Here is an 18,262-nt window from a genome sequence, read left to right as displayed (position 1 = left end):
CCCTTCTCTGTTATGCTCCAGAAACTCATGGCCGAGGCAACTAATAGGGCCCCATTTTGGGAAAGAGCTGCGAGAAGCCCACAGTGCAGAGGCACCCACGGGAAGGGCGGTGTAACTAGAGAGAAGCCAGTCTGGTGAGAAGGGCTTGGACAGCAGCTAAAGGCTGCACAAAGAATGGCAGCACCCTGCAAAGGTCACTGAGGGAAGAGGGTCAGCAGATGGACTGAGAGCACATCACAGACCACCCCTCCCCACCCTGACCAACAACTGCCCGGCCAGCAAAGAGCGGGGAGCGCAGCAAGGCCCTGCGGCTACTCCCTGTCCCTGCTCCTTTGTGTGTGCAAAGCAGAGGTGAGTGTGACACATCCCAGCTGCAGGAAAGGGACACCACCAGCGCCACTGAGAACAGAGCCAGCAACAGCCTGGGACGGAGCAGGAACTGGGGCTGTGGGACAGGCCCTGTGTCTGAAGCACAGCACCTCACCCCAGGGCAGCAGTGAGCAAGGCAAAGGTGCTCTGGCAGCTGGGTGCTCCTGCAGCACCTGCAGCTTTGTCCCCTGTCCTGACACACCTGCACTTCAGTGACATCCCACAGGCAGTACAGGAGCAGGACCTGTGTTTAGGCACTGGGCTGGGAATCTCCGTGGCAGAGATTTACAGCCAGAGCCAGTTTTAGCTCTGCAAACAAATCTTCCCTCAGACTAGAAATCACAGATTACCACGGCAGCATTTGCTTGGTGAGCAAGTCAGAGTCAGTCTGTGACTACACCCAACACACCTCCAAAGATGTTCTTTTTTGGGACAGCTTCTTCCATAGTTCATACTTTACTCTCCCTCTAACCAAACCCTACAGACCCAAATCCAGCCAGTAACATTTTAATCAATCCACCTGCTCAGTGACCAAGACCTGACCATTCCACACCCCCTCTAACAGCAGTACCTTTGCTTTCTTCATGTGACCCATGATATTGCCAAGATCTTCAACATCGACGACAGAATCTGTGCCTCCAGCTTCCTCCTCACTACTGGTTTCAAACAATTCCTCTGCCTGTGGGACAGAGCAGAGGAAAAAGTTAAGAATTGATCTGGCTCTTAAGCATACGACCTTCATCTAAGCTAACCAGTGAAATCAGCTCTCCTCATCAGTAAAGACCACTGAAAATAAGGAATAGCCTACCAAAACCCTGTAGGATGGCTATGGAACCCTGAACCCCTTTAAACCCTCCAAGAGCCTTGCTGACAGCAAGATTTATTCCTCCTGCCTCTGCAGCAGCCAGCACTCCCAAACCCAGCCAGAAGAACCACTTACTTTCCTACAAAACTCAACCCAGCAATAACTTCCAACCCACAGTAAATGGCTCGAGGGAGGATTAAAGTGCCAATGCAGCTCTGGGTCTTGCACTGGAGAGCAATAGAGAGGATTTCTTAGTCCAAATCTGCAGTCAATAAACACTCCAGAAGAGAGAAATGATTACAGGCAGACACACACAAAGGACAGCCAGGGCTTGCTCTGCTAACACTCCCCAGCTGCCTTTGGAAAACCTTGGGATGCAGACAGAGCAGCTGAGCTTCACCAGGGTGAAGTGAAGCAGGTTAATGACTCTCAGGGAACTACACGGCCCCCTTGGCCTTGGGACAAGGCAAAGGCTCTGCTGAGAACCCAGACTGGCTCCCTGGAGCATCTGTCACCTCCCCCCAGCCAGGAGCAGGACTCCCTCATGGGGCCTGGATCCATCACTAATCCTTTGTTCCTTCTTCTGGATGGCTCATTCTACTTGTTATTGCCATGGGCTCTCACCCCTCTTCTCCCCTGCTCCAGAACATGTATCAGGCTCCCACAGCAGCCCACTGAACTGCAGGAGGAAGGGGAGAAGTCAAACAGTGCTCCAAATAAAACAAGACCTCATGGATTTTGGCTGTACCTCAGTATTCTCATGTTCCGAAGTCCCATGTTCATGATCCGAGCTTTCCTTGCTCTGCTTCCCTGAAGATTTGCACTTCCCCTTCTTGCACTTCCCACTGCAGGGCTTTTTCTCCCCTTTGCAGAGCGCCTGGAGCCGAGTGAGGAATTTGGCTTTCCAGGCCTCAAAGTCAGCCTCGATGCTGCCGTGCTTGCTCTGGGCCACATTGCAGTCCCCTTCGGCTCGAGTCATGATCCTGCTGGCACTGAGCATCCACAGCCACCTGTCCATCCTCCTTCCAACCTAGGGCAGCAGGAAGGGTTGGAAAGGAAATTAAACCAAGGCCAGGTTCAAGCAGAAAACCAGAAAAGCAAGGATCAGCCCTGGGATTAGAGCCAGTGAGCTGCATGGCACTGCAGGGCAGGGAGCTGGGGAGTCCCTCGCAGGTGCTGGTTCAGCACAGACACAGGGCAGCCTGAACACCACCACACCCCTGAGACTCCGTTGGAAAATCCCTCTGCCATCCCTGTGCGCAGGGATGGGCTCTGGTGGTGGCGCCTGCTGGTCAGAATGGTCACATGTGCAACACACAGCCCCAGCCCCAACACAGCCTGCTGACAAGGGACGGCATTTTTGTGTGAGATGAGGCCAATGGCCAGGCAGAGACACGGTCACAGCTCCCATCAGGGAATAAAGCTAAAACCCACATCAGAAAAAGGAGTCAGGTTTAAAAGGCAGCAAGAGCAAGAGCTGACAGTGCTGTGCCCTCAGGTGATTGCAGAAAGCTTTCAAAGCTGGGAAATGAACTCAGTAAGGATTTACCAAATGTGTTACCACACCTTCCAGTGCCTGTAGGACTCATTCCCATCTAAAACCCAACTGCTTCAAAGCTGAAGTGCCCGTGTGGCCAAGGCCAGTGGCACTGGTTTGTACCAGCAATGGTGCGGCAGCAGGACCAGGGCAGGGACTGTCCCTCTGCACTGGGCACTGCTGAGGCACCTCAGTCCTGGGGACAGTTTTGCACCTCTCACTCCAAGAAAGACATTGAGAGGCTGGAGCATGTCCAGGGCAGGGAACGGAGCTGGGAAGGGGCTGGAGCCCCAGGAGTGGCTGAGGGAGCTGGGAAAGGGGCTCAGGCTGGAGCAAAGGAGGCTCAGGGGGGACCTTGTGGCTCTGCACAAGTCCCTGACAGGAGGGGGCAGCCGGGGGGGTCGGGCTCTGCTCCCAGGAACAGGGACAGGAGGAGAGGGAACGGCCTCAGGCTGGGCCAGGGGAGGCTCAGGGTGGGCAGCAGCAGGAATTTCCCCATGGAAAGGGTGCTCAGGCCTTGGCAGGGGCTGCCCAGGGAGGTTTGGAGTCCCTGTGCCTGGAGGTACCCAAGGAAGGGCTGGAGGTGGCACTGAGTGCTCTGAGCTGGGGACAAGGTGGGGATTGGGCACAGGGTGGATTCAATGATCTTGGAGGTTTTTCCCAAGCTCAGTGGCTCTGGAATTCTGCCCATGCCCTAAAGCCAGTCCCTCACCCAGTCAGCACAAGAGCTGCAATTCCCACACAGAACACCAGCATCACTCAGATTTGAAGCATTTCATGCAGCTGAGGCTCTCAGAGGAGCAGAAGGCACACAGGGAGCTCGGGGGACACTCACCGTGTTGTAGTGATCCACGTAGGCCGAGTTTCCCAGCCCAAACACGGCGTATCTCAGGCCCTGCAGGAAGCTCTTCCCAACACGGAAATCATTGGCTGCCTCTTCCAGCCACTTGCAGAACCAGGCTGCGCTCTCTGGGGGCTGCCCCTCGGTGTAGGTGGCCACCAGGAACACACAGATGTTCCTGCTGCTTGTCTGGTCACACACAGAGGACAGGAGAGAAAAAAAAACACTGCATTTTGCAGAACTTTCTTTTCAAGCAAAGAGTTACAACACCCAGGCAGCTGGGAGAAGTCAAAAAACAAGGCTGTCTCCTCTTGGGGTGGGACAGTGCAGCTGACAATCCCAAGGGTGATGAACAACAGCACCTTAAATTAACAGAAAGAGGTCAAGCTGAACAGGGATGCAGTGGCAGAGCAGAACTGGACATCCAGCCCAACCAGCAGCTTCCTGACCCGACTCCTTCAGCAGGAAAGTGTCCCATGGATAAATACTTCAAACTCCTCAACCTCACATTTACGGGCTTGTTAGGGGCAGTATCAAATGCTGACAATTCATACTGAAACCCTACGGAATTTCCAGCACACAGTTCCCACCAAAACCTTTTGTTAGGGTTGATCAAAACTCTCAAGTAGCAACTATCAATATTCATAGAAGGAAAACCCATCAAGGACTACTCCACATAAATAGAGCTCACAAGGAGATTCTAACTTAAAAGCCTCTGAAGGCTACAGAAGCATCCCCACCTTCCTGTTCTAGTTCTGAACCCTGCCCAGGTGTACCTGGTGCAGCCACTCTCACCCAGCTCACCCCTGAGTTACAGAACTGGCTCACACAGAGTCACTGTCACAGCAAAATGTCCTACTGGTGCTTGGAAATTTTAAAGATTTAGGTATTTTCTGCTGAGGGCCGAAAATGCATATGTAACAGGGAAGCAATTTTCAACACAGAGCTTTGGGAGATTACAGAACAGAAATACAAGAGGGAAACAGCCTCAACAACCCCGGGAAAAACTTGTACTTCTTACTGATGGTTATGCCATACCCACCTCCTCTGATAAACCATCTTCTGGATCATAGTCTCCCATGTTAATGACTTCCACAGGCAAATTAAGGGAAGTAACAGCTTCAGCCAGAGCTTTGGCAAATCTCTGAACAAAGAAACATAGGAAGTTATCAATTACTTCAACCCACACAAGCCCTGCTGTGCTCAGCCACAAGACTTCTCCCAGCCCAGGAAGAGTAATGACACAGGAGACCTGGACACTGGCACTGCAATTCCTCACATTCAAACAAAAATGGAGTACACTGGCTGAGAGTTACAACATTATAATGACTGATCACTTCACCGTTACACACACAAATTACATTTCTCCTTGAGAAAGCACCAAAGCCAGCACTTCTCTCTATGAAGACCTGCTAGAAAATTAAGATTATAGTGCAAGAATGAACTTTTAGCTTTATAATCAATCTCTACTGCATGCCTTGCTTAAAGGGAGGAGAAAAACTGTTATTTTTATTTAATTTTCACTTGTCTTGCACGTTGGGCAATGATTGTAACAAGCTAATGAATGTGCTGATGAACCCCCAGATCTGCAGCCAGGGCAGTGTTCTAAGGCAAGCAACGTTCTTGGATCCCAACAGCATTTCAAAGCAATTCCACAGATGTGCAATAAAAGTACAGATACCTTTGCTGTGCCAGTCTGAGAGCCATAGAAAATCTTCACTCCAGCAACATGGACCTCCTGTGGCTGAGGAAGGGCACATCCATTCCCCAGTTTGTCTGCTGTTCCCTCGGAGGAAGCAGGATTCCTGTGGGATTTCTCACCCTATGAAACAAGAGCTGTGTCACATCAGTCCCTTTTCCAAGGGACTTCAAACCAAGAGCATTTAAAATTCAAATCCTGGAGCCACTCTCAGCAACAGTCAAAGCGTTTTGGTTCCTCTCACACCCAAGCACACCAGGACCTGTTTTCCTGACCTAGCCCAGGAGACACACACTTGTCTGGGAGATACCAGGATGCAGCTGAACCTCCCAACTCCTGCAGCAGATCTTCACCCACCTGCACAAGGAGGTTTTCAAGTCCTGAATGGCCTAATCCCCTCCATCCTAAAACCAGCCCAACCCTATCAGTAGCATCATGAAAACGGGAAGGTGCAAACACAGGGCACAAGCAGAGGGGCTTATCTGGAGTGACAGAGCAACCCAGGGGGACACATTCTCCCAGTGAGAGGAGTGTCCTGCTGAGCTCTGCCCCAACGTCAGAGCATTGAGGGCATTTAGTGACCCACAGACACAAACAATCCAGGCTGAGGAGCATAACCAGATACCTAAACTGCACTTGGGATTTGCAGCACCCTCGGTGCCTTTACCCAGTAACTACTCACTTCCACCCAGGTTTTTGGGGTCTTCTCAGAGAAAAGCACTGACAGGCTCAGTTACCTTCCTTTTGGTTCTGGTGGTGGTGAACTGAACAACAATCCAAAGGCTGATCCCAAAAGCAACAGCAGAATAGATGTAAAATCTGTGCAGCCATATGGACACCAGGCAAGTATGGAAGTAGCTCCACGTATCCATCGAGACGTCTAAATCTGGAATGTCGCAGATTCCTACAGTGTGAATACACAAAATAATCACACAGTACCCATAGCCTCACGTCATCAGCTATTGCCCAGGCTTTGCAGAAAACAGCTTTTGGCTAAAGACAACACATTAAAGTTGAATCAAGAAGCCTTCACCTGTTCAGGTGTGTCAGCTGAGCTCCACGCTAACATTCCATACCCTCAGAGGGAAACTCTGGGTTTTTCCTTGATAGGGCAGCTCTGTTACAAGGGAAATCAGAAAATACTTGTGCTGTCCAAGTGCCTGAAAGGAAAAAAGTCCTTGTGAAACATCCACTGGATCGTACTGGCCTCTAGCTTTACTCAAATCCAACAAATGCAGCTCTCTGTTCAAGGGGGAAATCACCTGCACAGAACTTTCTGCTGAACACAACCCCTGCTTAGATGTCACACTGATTACAAACAGAGTTTCAAGGGCAGACTGAAACATGGATTCAATTGGAAACACTTTCACAGAATTCCATGATGCAAGTGAAGTTTGATTTGGAGCAACTGAGACATTTCAGGTTGGTTCAGAACATTCAGGGCACAGAATGCCAGGGTACAGCCAGGAGTGCACCTGCGTGGTGTCTGGGAATATCTATTTCATATGGAATATTCAGGCACTCCAAAAAGGCTGGTTTGTGATACTTATTGACTGGGGAATACAGCTGACACCCTCCTACTGTCATCTGCAGCTTGGATCTTGTTTTTGCAGATATCAGTCGGGAGCACAGAATCCAAGTATTTCAGGGGGCTGGAAACTCGTGCTGGCTGTTACTTAGGATACCAGATCAAAGGCTTAAGGGGATGCCCTTCACCCCTCCAGCAGCAACACTGAGACTCACAAAAGAGAAGAGCCAAGAGCACTTGCCCAGTGTTCCCAGTTTTGCCCACACCGGTTATAGGGATTCCCTTCACCTCTACACAATTTCCTCAAATGCGGTAGATGCTATATATATTCAAGAGCATTTTAGCTCCAAAACACACACACACACTCACTATTATCCCCGTATACAACTGCACACCCTCCCTTGTGGTTATCACCCCCACAAACACACACCCCCCCCCCACCCTCGTGGTTCTTCCTCCTCTCACGGTTAATGCCCCTCTCTCCCCCAAAGACCCCTCACGGTTATTACCCCCCTTCCCCCGCCTCTCACGGTTATTATCCCACCCCCCTCACAATTATTAAACACTCCTTTCCTCCCTCCGAGTTACTACACCCCAATACCCCTCATGGTTAATAAATACTCCCCTGGTCGTTACCCTCATCTCCCTCCACAGCACCCTCTCACAGTCAAAACCCACCCCACACACGGTTATTATACCCTCCCTTCACGGTTATTAGCCCATACACACACTTATTATGCCACAAACGCGGTTATTGTACCCCCCTCACGGCTGTTACCCCCACGCACACAGTTACTACAGCTCTTACCCCACAGACACGGTTATTCTGTTCCCCCCACCCCGGTTCTCTCCCTCACCCACAGCCATCCCCCCGGCCCCGGCCGGCTCTCCCGCCCGGCACTGACCGCGCCGCCGCCCGGCGCTCCCCTCACGCCGCCATGCGCCGCTCCCGCCCCTTCCGCCCGCCGCGGAGCGGCCGCCGTTCACTGCCGGGCCGGGGGCGGAGCGGGCGGCCGCCGCCATGTCCATCTTCACCCCCACCAACCAGATCCGCCTCACCAACGTGGCCGTGGTGCGGGCACGGCGCGCCGGGAAGCGCTTCGAGATCGCCTGTTACCGCAACAAGGTCATGGGCTGGCGCAGCGGAGCGTGAGTGCCCGGGGAGCCGGCGGGGAGGCGGCTCGGGCCCGGCGTGGGGCCCGCGGAAGGGCCCGTGTGGAGGTCCGCGTGTGAGGGGGCCGTACCCAGGGACCCCGTGTGGGGACAGGGAAGGGCCGGTGTGGTGTGCGGGGTCGGCACTGACCGTGCGGGACTCGGCGGTGGGGCCGGGGATGGTGCGCGGTGCCCGGATCTGGCCGCGGGAGGAGGCGCGGGGCCGAGAACGGCAGCACCCGGGCCGTGCCTGCGCAGGGCCGCCTCGGCGGTGGAAGGTTCCAGCTGTGCTGATTCAGCCCGGGCAGCGGGAGCTGTTTGTCCTCGCTGAACACAGCAGTGCTCCTGGCATTGCTGCTTTGCTGGAGAGGGGCTTTGCACAAGGGATTGAGGGACAGGACAAGGAGCGGTGGTTTCAAACTGACAGAGGACGGGGATAGATGGGATATTGGGAAGGAATTGTTCCCTGGGAGGGTGGGCAGGCCCTGGCACAGGGTGCCCAGAGCAGCTGGGGCTGCCCCTGGATCCCTGGCAGTGCCCAAGGCCAGGCTGGACATTGGGGCTGGAGCAGCCTGGGACAGTGGGAGGTGTCCCTGCCCATGGCAGGGGTGGCACTGGATGGGCTTTAAGGGCCCTTCCCACCCAAACCATTATTCTAAGTTTTCTACGCTTGTCTCAATCTCTAGGGAGAAAGATCTCGACGAGGTACTGCAGACACACACAGTGTTTGTCAATGTCTCCAAAGGCCAGGTGGCAAAGAAGGAAGATCTGGTTCAAGCATTTGGGACAGATGACCAAACGGAAATCTGTAAGATGGTAGGTTTCACACACTTGGCTTTGTAAAAGATGTGAGAAGGTTTAGTTAGGTTGCTTTGTAGTGAAGGATGTTTGTAGGATGCTGCTATAGGTGAAAGAGTTGTTTGTTAAGAAATGGGTAAAAAGGAGCAGTAGCTCTGTTTTATAGTTTTAAATATGGCATATGCATGTGACTGAAAAGAATTCTGCCTAACACACAACTTGCATGTACTGATGTCTCTGGACACAGCCAGCACTGAAGAGTTCCTCACGTAAGGTAAGTTTTTAAGGATGCAGAGAAAGGAAGGGGACAGTTGATTACTTTGGAGAGCTCACTTAAGTGTTAATAACAGATCTAATTTCTTAGTCCTTATTGGTGGGATATGAACTGTGGACTTGTTGTGGGTGATGAGATTTCAGTAAATCTCTTGAGTCAGCAGTGTCCTGGCAGCCAGGAGGGACATCCCTGTCCTGGGGGCACCAGGCCCAGCATCACCAGCTGGGCCAGGGAGGGGATTGTCCTGCTCTGCTCTGGGCTGGGGCAGCCTCACCTCCAGTGCTGGGGCAGTTTTGGGTGCCTCAATATAAGAAAGACCTAAAGCTGTCAGAGTCCAAAGAAAGCTATGAAGAAGGCAAAGGGCCTGGAGGGGCCACACGAGGAGCAGCTGAGGGCACTTGGTTCAGCCTGAGGAGACTGAGGTCAGACCTCATCAGGGGCTGCAGCTCCTCCCGAGAGATTGCTCCAATCTCTGCTCCCTGTGACAGGGACAGGACCCAGGGGACTGGAGCTGTGTCAGGGAGGGTCAGGCTGGAGATCAGGGAAAGGTTCTTCCCCCAGAGGGTGCTGGGCACTGCCCAGGCTCCCCAGGGAATGGGCACGGCCCCGAGGCTGCCAGAGCTCCAGGAGTGTTTGGACAGCGCTGCCAGGGATGCCCAGGGTGGGGTTGTTGGGGTGTCTGTGCAGGGCCAGGGGCTGCGCTGGATGATCCCTGGGGTTCCTTTCCAGCTCAGGACATTCTGTGATTCTGTGAAATCTGTGCTTCTCTTGCTGCAATTTAGTGTTTCTGTGGTGAGCTTTTTTGTTTGAAGTCTTTCCAGTGCTGTCTGTTGTAATGATTCACATTATTAATTTGGTTATTGTTTGCTGCACTTCATGTCTAACCAAAGCTTTCAAGCAGGTATCAAATTTAACAAAGTTACTGGACTTTCCACTCTTCAAACCCATGATGTTCATTAAGTGATTTCTTTATTTTACAGATTTTATCCAAAGGGGAGCTGCAGGTGTCGGACAAGGAGCGGCACACGCAGCTGGAGCAGATGTTCAGAGACATCGCCACCATCGTGGCTGACAAGTGCGTGAACCCCGAGACAAAGCGGCCCTACACAGTGATCCTCATCGAAAGGGCCATGAAGGACATCCACTACTCGGTCAAACCCACCAAGAGCACCAAGCAGCAGGTGAGTTTCCTGCAGGATCAGCTCCTGCTCCCAGGTGGTATCACCCGGGGGAATTGCTCAGGTCTCAGTCACAGAGGGATCAGCAAAGCCCCGGGATCTGAGGCCCGCAGAGGGATTACTCAGCCATCTGGCAGCTGAGTGCCTGAGAGATGCAGCTCCTGAAACTCGGGCAATTTGTTTGCTAGGAATTCAGGGAAGGGAGAAAGAAATAAAAAAATCCAACAGTGATACACCTAGGACGGAAATAAAAGGTTTATTACTTATGCTAATTGAGGTGGTATATCAGGCTTGCATCTGAGCCACGTGGGTTTGTGATGTTTTGCAGTATAATTATTTAACGTTATTTCAGACAGTTTTTAAGTGTTCAAAGTGATCACAAACAACAAGAACTCTGTCTTTTCTTGTTAATCTGTCAAAAGAGCATGATAGCAGCCTCCCTGCAACAGAGTGGCAGTGACCAGCACTGAGAGATGGCTCTGAAGCTGGGGAAAAGGTTCGGGATTTGGATGTGGGTGCTGGTTTTTGAGCAGGTGTGTAAGTGCTCTTTTTCTTGTCCAACAGGCCCTGGAAGTGATCAGGCAGCTGAAGGAGACCATGCAGATTGAACGTGCTCACATGAGGCTGAGGTTTATCCTGCCAGCAAAGGAGGGCAAGAAGCTGAAAGAGAAACTCAAGCCACTGATTAAAGTTATTGAGAGCGAAGACTTCCAGGAACAGCTGGAAATTGTAAGCAAAAAGCAGTCCCTGGGTTTCAGGTTTGGTTTGAGCTACACCTGTGTGTTTTACTAGGAGATGAATTCATAGATAGAAGTTGTTAAGATAAACTGCAGGTTTACCAGAGATCCTGAATCAGAGCTGCAGTTGGAATTTTTTAATTTCACACAGTTCAGGTAATGTGAGCTGGAAGCAGCCGTTGGTATCCAGAGCCTGCTGCTCCAAGGTGTGGAGTGCACAGTGCAATTCCTCTTAGCAGTGATGATCCTGCAACACTGATAAGTTTCTCTCATATGTGAAATGTTACTGTTATTAATTTGGTGGCTTGGGTCTGGATTTTGAGAGTGGTTAATTATTTTTCTTTAAAAATCTGTGTGTGGTAAAGCAAAAATTGGTATTAAAATCTTCATGAGAACAGATTAGAATCCAGCAATCCCAGCTGGCAAAAGCCATGTCCAGCATGGGGAACTGGAACTCTAGAGCTTCTGTGGAAAGGTTGCTGCCAGATAGTGCCTGTCAGCTCTGCAGAGTCCTTCTCATAACTAACCAGGGTTGTTTTAACAGCAGTGGATGTTAGGCCTTGGGTAGGGGCTGGTGAAATTCGAGCATTCTTGGCTGACTGATGAAATGTGGAACATTCCAGGTGTGCCTTATTGACCCAGGCTGCTTCAGGGAGATCGACGAGCTGATCCGCAGTGAGACAAAAGGGAAAGGATCCCTGGAAGTGCTCAGTCTGAAGGATGTGGAGGAAGGGGATGAAAAGCTTGAATAACAAAACCTTCCTGTAGCAGATCTGCTTCGACAACCTCGCCACAGTGACTGGTGTAGCCACTCTTCTGTTAGGCCTTCATGGTTTTTTCCAATCTCTTGCTGCCAAATATTTTCTGACACTAATCCTTTGGGATTTTTCCGTGCAGTGTGGGTTGGGTTTTTTTATCATTTTACACTTGCTTGGTTTACAGATGTCTTTGCCTGTAAGAAGATTTTGTGTCAGAGTTGCACTAATAAGGACTGAGTTAGGGTGTGGTAGGAGGTTACTCTGGCTTTGCTTTAGTTCCAGGGTTGCTGTTGAAGAGTGTTTGAGTGATTTGGTGCCAATTGTTTGTACCTTCAGGTTGTCAGTGTTGAGTGGGAGATTGCACTGGTCACTGGGCAGTGGCTTTGTGTGTGAGGAGAGGGACCTTAAGAGAGCTGCATTTTCACTTCTGAACAGATGCAAAGCGTGGATCATGTCTGAAAATCAGTCTCTTGGCAGCGTGAAAACTGACTTAGGCTTCCGTAATTGGCTGCTTGATAATTAAAGTACTTCAAAGGACCATTTATAAGGAATTCCTTCACTGGCTATAACAGCACTTGCTGACTTAGAGATGATGTTCTCCAAATAACTTATTTGTAGAATATATTTAGCTACATTAATAAAAGCAAATGATCATCTATTTATATATTATAGATACAGAAAGAAATAAGAAACTTATTTTTGTTAATAGTAGGGGAGATATCCCTGACTGTGGCAATGCTTTTGTAGGCTGAGGGAGTAGCCTGTACTTGGGAGCTGCTGCTTTCACGTGATAAAATGAATCTCAAACAGGCAGTGGTGGCCTCTGGCCATGGAGCCAGACAGGCTTTTGTTGGACAGTAATGCCCAGCAGGAATTGTTTGTGTGTGCCCCTTCGCTTTTTAGTGCACCAGAACAATTCTGGCAGCTGTCCTTTATCCTCTGTCCTTTTTTTGCTGCTCTCTAATCCATGCACAGAATTTCCAGCCAGCTCCTGAGGCATGGGATACAGTTCTTGCTAATTCTGTTGAATCTTGCTGCAGCTGTGTTAAACAAATGATTTGAAGTTGAACCGGGGTATTTCAAAGAAAAGGGGAAGAGAGGACAACAACGGGGGAAGGAGATACTAAAAATACAAAGCACCAGGCAAAGCAGATCTGGTTCAGTGACTAAAAACTAAATCAGCAGGAGTTTGAGGAGCCTTTAATATGACATTCCTGTTTCCATGCAGATAGCAGGCAGCAGGTGAGGAGCTGTGGACCAGCCAGGGATGGGATCTGTCCCAGGTGAGCGCGGTGCTCTTTGGTTGCTGTTGCCTTCCAGAGACTCCCCCCTCATGTGACAATTAAACAGAGCTGGGTTTGTAGTCCTGACCTTTCCTCTGTGCCTTTGACTCACTGTGAATTTTCTGGAATTTCATCAGGGAGTGTAGCAATCAGCTGGAGGAGGGGAGGTTTGGCATGTGAGGTGGCTGCAGGGCTGGATCCTCAGTCCAAGGCTGCCCATTGGGAGTGGATTTCTGCAGCAGCCAATTTGTGTGCACTTGTGCAAGGCCAGGATCAATTCCTTCAGCAGTATTTTGGGAGGATCCGCCTCTCTAGAGCCTGAGTTTTGCTGAGGGCAGGTGAAACTGAGATTCTTGAGCCACTGGCCATTTAAAGATGCTTTTGTTTGTTCCCGAGGGTTGAAATGCTGCCTAGGAAATGCAGGGGTGTAATGAGTGAAGCTGCCATGCGGACACAGCTCAGCGTGGAGAGCTCTGTGTGCACAGGCACCACCCTGGGCTGCTGCCTCCACGTGCTCCTCTCTCCAGGCACGCCTTGGGAAGCACTGAGGATGATCATGCAGATACTTAGCTCATCACTGGCAATTAGTGCTAACATGCAATTCATCAATATGCAGATGAGACGCTGAGCAAGAGCCCCAGAGGATGCTGTGTCACTAATACCTGATTTCACAATTCTTTAATTTCTTGGTTTGCTGTGTTTAACACCTTAAGCACAACGGGATGGCAGCAGGTTAAAGATCTGGAGTTACAGAACCTTACGCTAAGCTGATTGATGAGCTTGGTGCTAGGAAGGCAATTTCTTTGTAAAGGCTTTTCTGCAAATCCAAACATTAAGGATTTTCTCTGGTAGAGGAAGCTTGGGTTTATTTATGGACAAATAAATGTACATGCTGGCATTTCTTGTCATGTTTGTAGTTCAGCAAGAATGTACAGTGAGCATCAGAATAAAGCTCAGGATTGGTAACTGGCTTGTGTTTGCCCATTCCAACGAGAGTGTAACACCCTGCACAACCACTTCCTGGCTAATTAACTGGAATTTCCAAATAGGTGGGCATTCAAATAAGCTGGCAATTTCTAGGAGAGCACCGCTGCTGTGTTTGGGTGCACATGCACATGTGTTTTCCCTGAGATTGTCCTCCTGTTCCTGGTGGGGCTCAGAATGGTCCCTGACAGCTGCCACTGCCACGGCGATGGAAGACAAAACTGGAATGCTTCTCTGCCCCCCTCCAAGAGCTCGTTAATCCGTTATTAATGAAGCTGTTCCCTGCAGAAGCATCGAGGAGGGGGCTGGGCAGTGGCTGAGCAGGAGCCGTGTGGCGGTTGGCAGTGCCACGGTGACAGTTCCGCCTGGAACCCTCTGGTCCCAACACCTCTGCAGGGCAGCAGGGCCTCGGTGTCTGTCCCACAGGGGGCTGCCAACAGTGGCCAAGGGATGGGGGCCCCCGGCAGCACGCAGGGCCCCAAGGCCGACCTGAGCCAGCGCAGCCAGGAGCTGCGTGTCCTTGTGGCCCTGCAAGGTGCGGCCTCGGGCTGCTCGGGGCAGGGCGGGCACGGCCCCCTCGTCCCACGGTGCCATGGGCTCCCTGATGTCCCCCAGAGCAAGGCGGCAAGATTTTCGCTCAGTCCTGCGAGGAGAAGCTCCGGCAGAACAGGGAGCTGCTCCCCAGCCTGCAGGCGGCCTTGCAGGAGGATTCCAGTATCCTGGATTTTGTCCTGAAGGTACCAGCAGATCCCTCCTGCTGCATCCCTGCCTGGTGCTTCCCCAGGAGCTGGGAGCACGGGCCAGCAAAAGGATGTGTCATTGCCAGGCTGACAGTGACCCTTTCCTTGTCCCTCCCCTGCCCACAGTACAACAAACTCCCCATTAAGGATGCTTTTGGAGAGGGCCAGGAGCTCATTCCAGCCACTCAGAGTGTGGAGGTAATGGCAGGGGCTGGGGGCAGGGGCTGCTCGCAGGGGGCTGGGGCTCTGGAGACACTGGGAAGAACAGTGCATGGCAGAGGGACATGGTGCCAGCACCAGGACAGCCCCATGGGGCTGCTGTGGAGAGACACAGGGTGTTCACATCTGGTCCCGTGGGTCCCTTTCCACCATGGGACCCATCCATGCAGACCCTTTGTCCCAGCAGACCTCCTGGCTGTGCCACCCTCTGTGTCCCTGGCACTGCCCAGGTTCCTGCAGGGTCCAGTTGCATCCCTGGCAGAGAGAGGCTGTCCCTGCCCTTCACTGCCTGTCCCAAGGTTGTGCCCTGCTTATAAACCCGTGGAGACTGAGGAGCTGTCCCCATGGAGCTGCCTTTGCCCAGGGGCCTCTTGCAGGGACAGAGCGGTGCCGCTGCTCTCTGACAACATCCCCATCTGGGCCCTGATCGATTTATTGATCCCCAGTCCTGGTCTGTGTTATGCCCAGCCCTGCCATCAGCAGTTGCCCACCTCTGCCTCACCCCAGCCAGCCCCCAGAGCAAAGCTCTCCCAGATCCCATCCTGTCAAACCAGTGACAACATCCTAGAGCAGCGCCCCAGTGTCCCCAGCTCTACCCTGGGGGGAGTTTTCCGGGCAGCACCCCCTTCTCCTGCAGCATCCAGCCTGGGAAATGCTCTCATGCCCATCCAGGCGGTCCAAAAGAAGATCGAGGCCAAAATCCATGACCAGGTGAAGGTGTGTGACATGCTGCTGCACCAGCTGAAGCAGTGGAGCCAAGCCAGGGACGAGCGCCAGAGGCACCTGCAGGAGCTGCAGGATGCCGAGACGGATCCCAAGTGGCAAGAGCCACAGCTGCAGGTACCCAGGAGCCCTTCCTGGTGTGCCAACACCCACGGGGGGCTTTAATCCAGCCCCTGCACCCCCAGCTGGGCACTGGGCATGGCACACGGAGTCATTTCATGTCTCTCCCCCCGTGTCTGCCCCAGACCATTCGCCAGCTGGGCAATGACATCGAGAAGATGGTCATGAAAATTCACAGTGGACAGATCGTGACCAACCTGTACCTGAAGCTGCAGGAAAACCTGAGGAGGGTGAGCTCCTCCTCACCGTGCCATTGTCTCACCTGCTCCCCCTGCAAAGGCACGAGGTGCCCGAGGGGCTGTGTCCCGGGGGACACCCTGCTGGTCCCCTCCATGCCCTGTCACAGCATGGGGACCCCGGGGCTCGGAGGGTGACCTGTGGTGGCTCCTGTGTGCAGGAGCTGGTGTACCTGCCTCAGTACCTGGACCTCCTGTGTGGGATGACTGTGATGTACCACGATGAGCTCACGGCCCGGAGCAACCTCAAAGCCAACGATGTCCTCAGGGTGAGATAACTGGGGCCCTTCCCACCCTCCAGCACCCACAGACAGCACCATGTACCTGGGCCTGAGAGCCTTCAGCAAGGAGCAAAAGACAGAGCTGAGCACCCAGAGGCCTCCATAGGTCCTCCCAGGTCTCCCTCTTGTCCGCTGAGGCTGGCGACAGCCCGTATGAAGTACCAGCCATGGCAAAGGCAGCGTGTCCCACACCCAGCTGGCCTTGCCAAGCTTCCTTCACAGCCTGTTTGCATGGAGTGGGGGCATTTCCAACACTGGCCATCCCATAGCTCAAATCATAGATTCAAAGCCCATCCCATCCCACCCCCCTGCCATGGGCAGGGACACCTCCCACTGTCCCAGGCTGCTCCAAGCCCCAATGTCCAGCCTGGCCTTGGACACTGCCAGGGATCCAGGGGCAGCCCCAGCTGCTCTGGGCACCCTGTGCCAGGGCCTGCCCACCCTCCCAGGGAAGGATTTCTTCCATATCTCAATCTAAACCAATACTTAAACCTAATAACCAATCTGTAAAAAGCTCCAGCTGGCTCTGGCAGCAACTTCTCCCTTCTCTGTTATGCTCCAGAAACTCATGGCCGAGGCAGGACCCCAGGTCCGTGTGGAGAAGCAGCTCAGGGACCAGTCCCTGGCTGAGCAGAGGATGCAAATCGAGAGCCTCCGGCAACAGGAGGAGAGCGAGAGGCAGCAGAGGCGGGTGAGCTGGGGATGTGGGGTAGGCAGGGATGGGGATGTGGGGCAGGCAGGGATGGACTGTGGGGCAGGCAGGGCAGGGGATGTGGGGCAGGCAGGGATGGGGATGGGGGGCGGGCGGGGTGGGGGATGTGGGGCAGGCTGGGATGGTGGTGTGGGGCAGGCAGGGATGGGGATGTGGGGCAGGCAGGGATGGAGGTGTGGGGCAGGCAGGGATGGGGATGTGGGGCAGGCAGGGATGGAGGTGTGGGGCAGGCAGGGCAGGGGGTGTGGGGCAGGCAGGGATGGGCTGTGGGGCAGGCAGGGCAGGGGCTGTGGGGCAGGCAGGGATGGGCTGTGGGGCAGGCAGGCCGGGGCAGGGGGCAGCCTGCAGCGCTGAGCCCCGGGGTGACAGTGAGTGTCCTTGCAGCAAGCCGTGTCCATGCTCTCCGCAGAGCACGAGCTGAGCTCCTCAGAAACGGCGGTGGGTGAGTGCCTGGCAGGGGGCAGGGCGGGGGGACGTGGGCGCGGCCATGGGCATCCTGCCCCGCTCCTTCCCTGCCACCCCAGGTGCTGAGGCGGAGGCCGCCGTGGCTAAGAGGGAGCGCGAGGCCTTTGTGACTGACAAGATGGAGAAGGCGAAGAGTGCCCTGCAGTGCTCCTGCCTCTGGGTAATGGCAAAACCAGCCCTGGTGGAACCTGGGGCGCTGGGGAGCTGCGGCCCCTCTGCTCCCCCCGTTTCACTGTGGGGTTGTCTGCTCTCCTCTCCCTGGAGCCCCTCAAAGCCCCTCTTTGCAGGCAGGCACGGAGCTGCCCCTCTGCATGACCGGACGCTGCAGAGCTCCGTGGTGCTGTGGCCTCCCCGAGGCCCTGCTCTCAACAGGAGCACCCCGGGCTCAGTCCTTGTGTCTCCCCTGGCCAGGACATCCCCAGCAGCATCCAGGCCCAGAAGAAGTCCCTGGAGAGCCTGCAGCAGCACATCGATGAGTGCAAGGAGAGGAAGAAGGTGCTGAAGAAGACGCTGCAGGAGCTGGAGCTGAAGCAGGCTAAACTGAAGTTCAACCAGCCCATCAGCACCATCAGGTGCTGCTGGCCTCGCACAGTTGTGCCAACCAGGCCACCACCCTTGGGGGGACATGTCCCAGGAGGCACCCTGACCTCTGTCCCACTGCAGCCACCCTCCCCTCACGCACTGGGAGGGTCTCGAGCTCCCGGCTCTGGTGCTGGCAGAGCACCCAAAGCTTCCCCTGGGGTCCCAGAGCTCCCCTTCTCCTTGCCTGGCACAGGAAGTGCTGCCAGCAGCATGGAGCTGGGCTGCAGCTGGGGGTGGGGGG

The 18,262-nt window shown here is 53.5% G+C and overlaps 3 protein-coding genes across 3 annotated transcripts in view; 2 read left to right on the top strand and 1 right to left on the bottom strand.

Annotated features, from left to right (window-relative positions):
• Window positions 1-6,411, bottom strand: part of LOC121663842 (S-adenosyl-L-methionine-dependent tRNA 4-demethylwyosine synthase TYW1-like) — a 79,084-nt gene extending 72,673 nt beyond the window's left edge. Inside the window, 7 exon segments of the mRNA XM_042026580.1 lie at window positions 941-1,048; window positions 1,923-2,204; window positions 3,547-3,741; window positions 4,595-4,696; window positions 5,234-5,374; window positions 5,989-6,155; window positions 6,285-6,411. Of these exon segments, the coding sequence (XP_041882514.1) occupies window positions 941-1,048; window positions 1,923-2,204; window positions 3,547-3,741; window positions 4,595-4,696; window positions 5,234-5,374; window positions 5,989-6,123 (963 nt within the window). The 5' untranslated portion in view covers window positions 6,124-6,155; window positions 6,285-6,411.
• A 1,344-nt stretch (window positions 6,412-7,755) lies between these two features.
• Window positions 7,756-13,925, top strand: SBDS (SBDS ribosome maturation factor). Its single transcript, XM_042025864.1, has 5 exons — window positions 7,756-7,928; window positions 8,618-8,747; window positions 9,984-10,184; window positions 10,746-10,910; window positions 11,542-13,925. The coding sequence occupies exons 1-5, from the start codon at window positions 7,801-7,803 to the stop codon at window positions 11,668-11,670; spliced, it is 753 nt and encodes a 250-aa protein (XP_041881798.1). The 5' UTR covers window positions 7,756-7,800; the 3' UTR covers window positions 11,671-13,925.
• Window positions 13,926-14,393: 468 nt separating this feature from the next.
• Window positions 14,394-18,262, top strand: part of CCDC183 (coiled-coil domain containing 183) — a 3,907-nt gene continuing 38 nt past the window's right edge. Inside the window, exons 1-10 of the mRNA XM_042026579.1 lie at window positions 14,394-14,478; window positions 14,559-14,680; window positions 14,810-14,881; window positions 15,575-15,742; window positions 15,871-15,975; window positions 16,143-16,250; window positions 16,825-16,953; window positions 17,359-17,416; window positions 17,499-17,599; window positions 17,851-18,030. Of these exons, the coding sequence (XP_041882513.1) occupies window positions 14,394-14,478; window positions 14,559-14,680; window positions 14,810-14,881; window positions 15,575-15,742; window positions 15,871-15,975; window positions 16,143-16,250; window positions 16,825-16,953; window positions 17,359-17,416; window positions 17,499-17,599; window positions 17,851-18,030 (1,128 nt within the window). The remainder of the gene's footprint in view (window positions 14,479-14,558; window positions 14,681-14,809; window positions 14,882-15,574; window positions 15,743-15,870; window positions 15,976-16,142; window positions 16,251-16,824; window positions 16,954-17,358; window positions 17,417-17,498; window positions 17,600-17,850; window positions 18,031-18,262) is intronic.

This window comes from Corvus kubaryi, unplaced genomic scaffold (genome assembly GCF_017639235.1).
Source record: "Corvus kubaryi isolate FWS band 111438036 unplaced genomic scaffold, C.kubaryi_AGA036_p1.0 37284, whole genome shotgun sequence".
NCBI lineage: Eukaryota > Metazoa > Chordata > Aves > Passeriformes > Corvidae > Corvus > Corvus kubaryi.
This window is presented reverse-complemented; position numbering and strand designations above follow the sequence as displayed.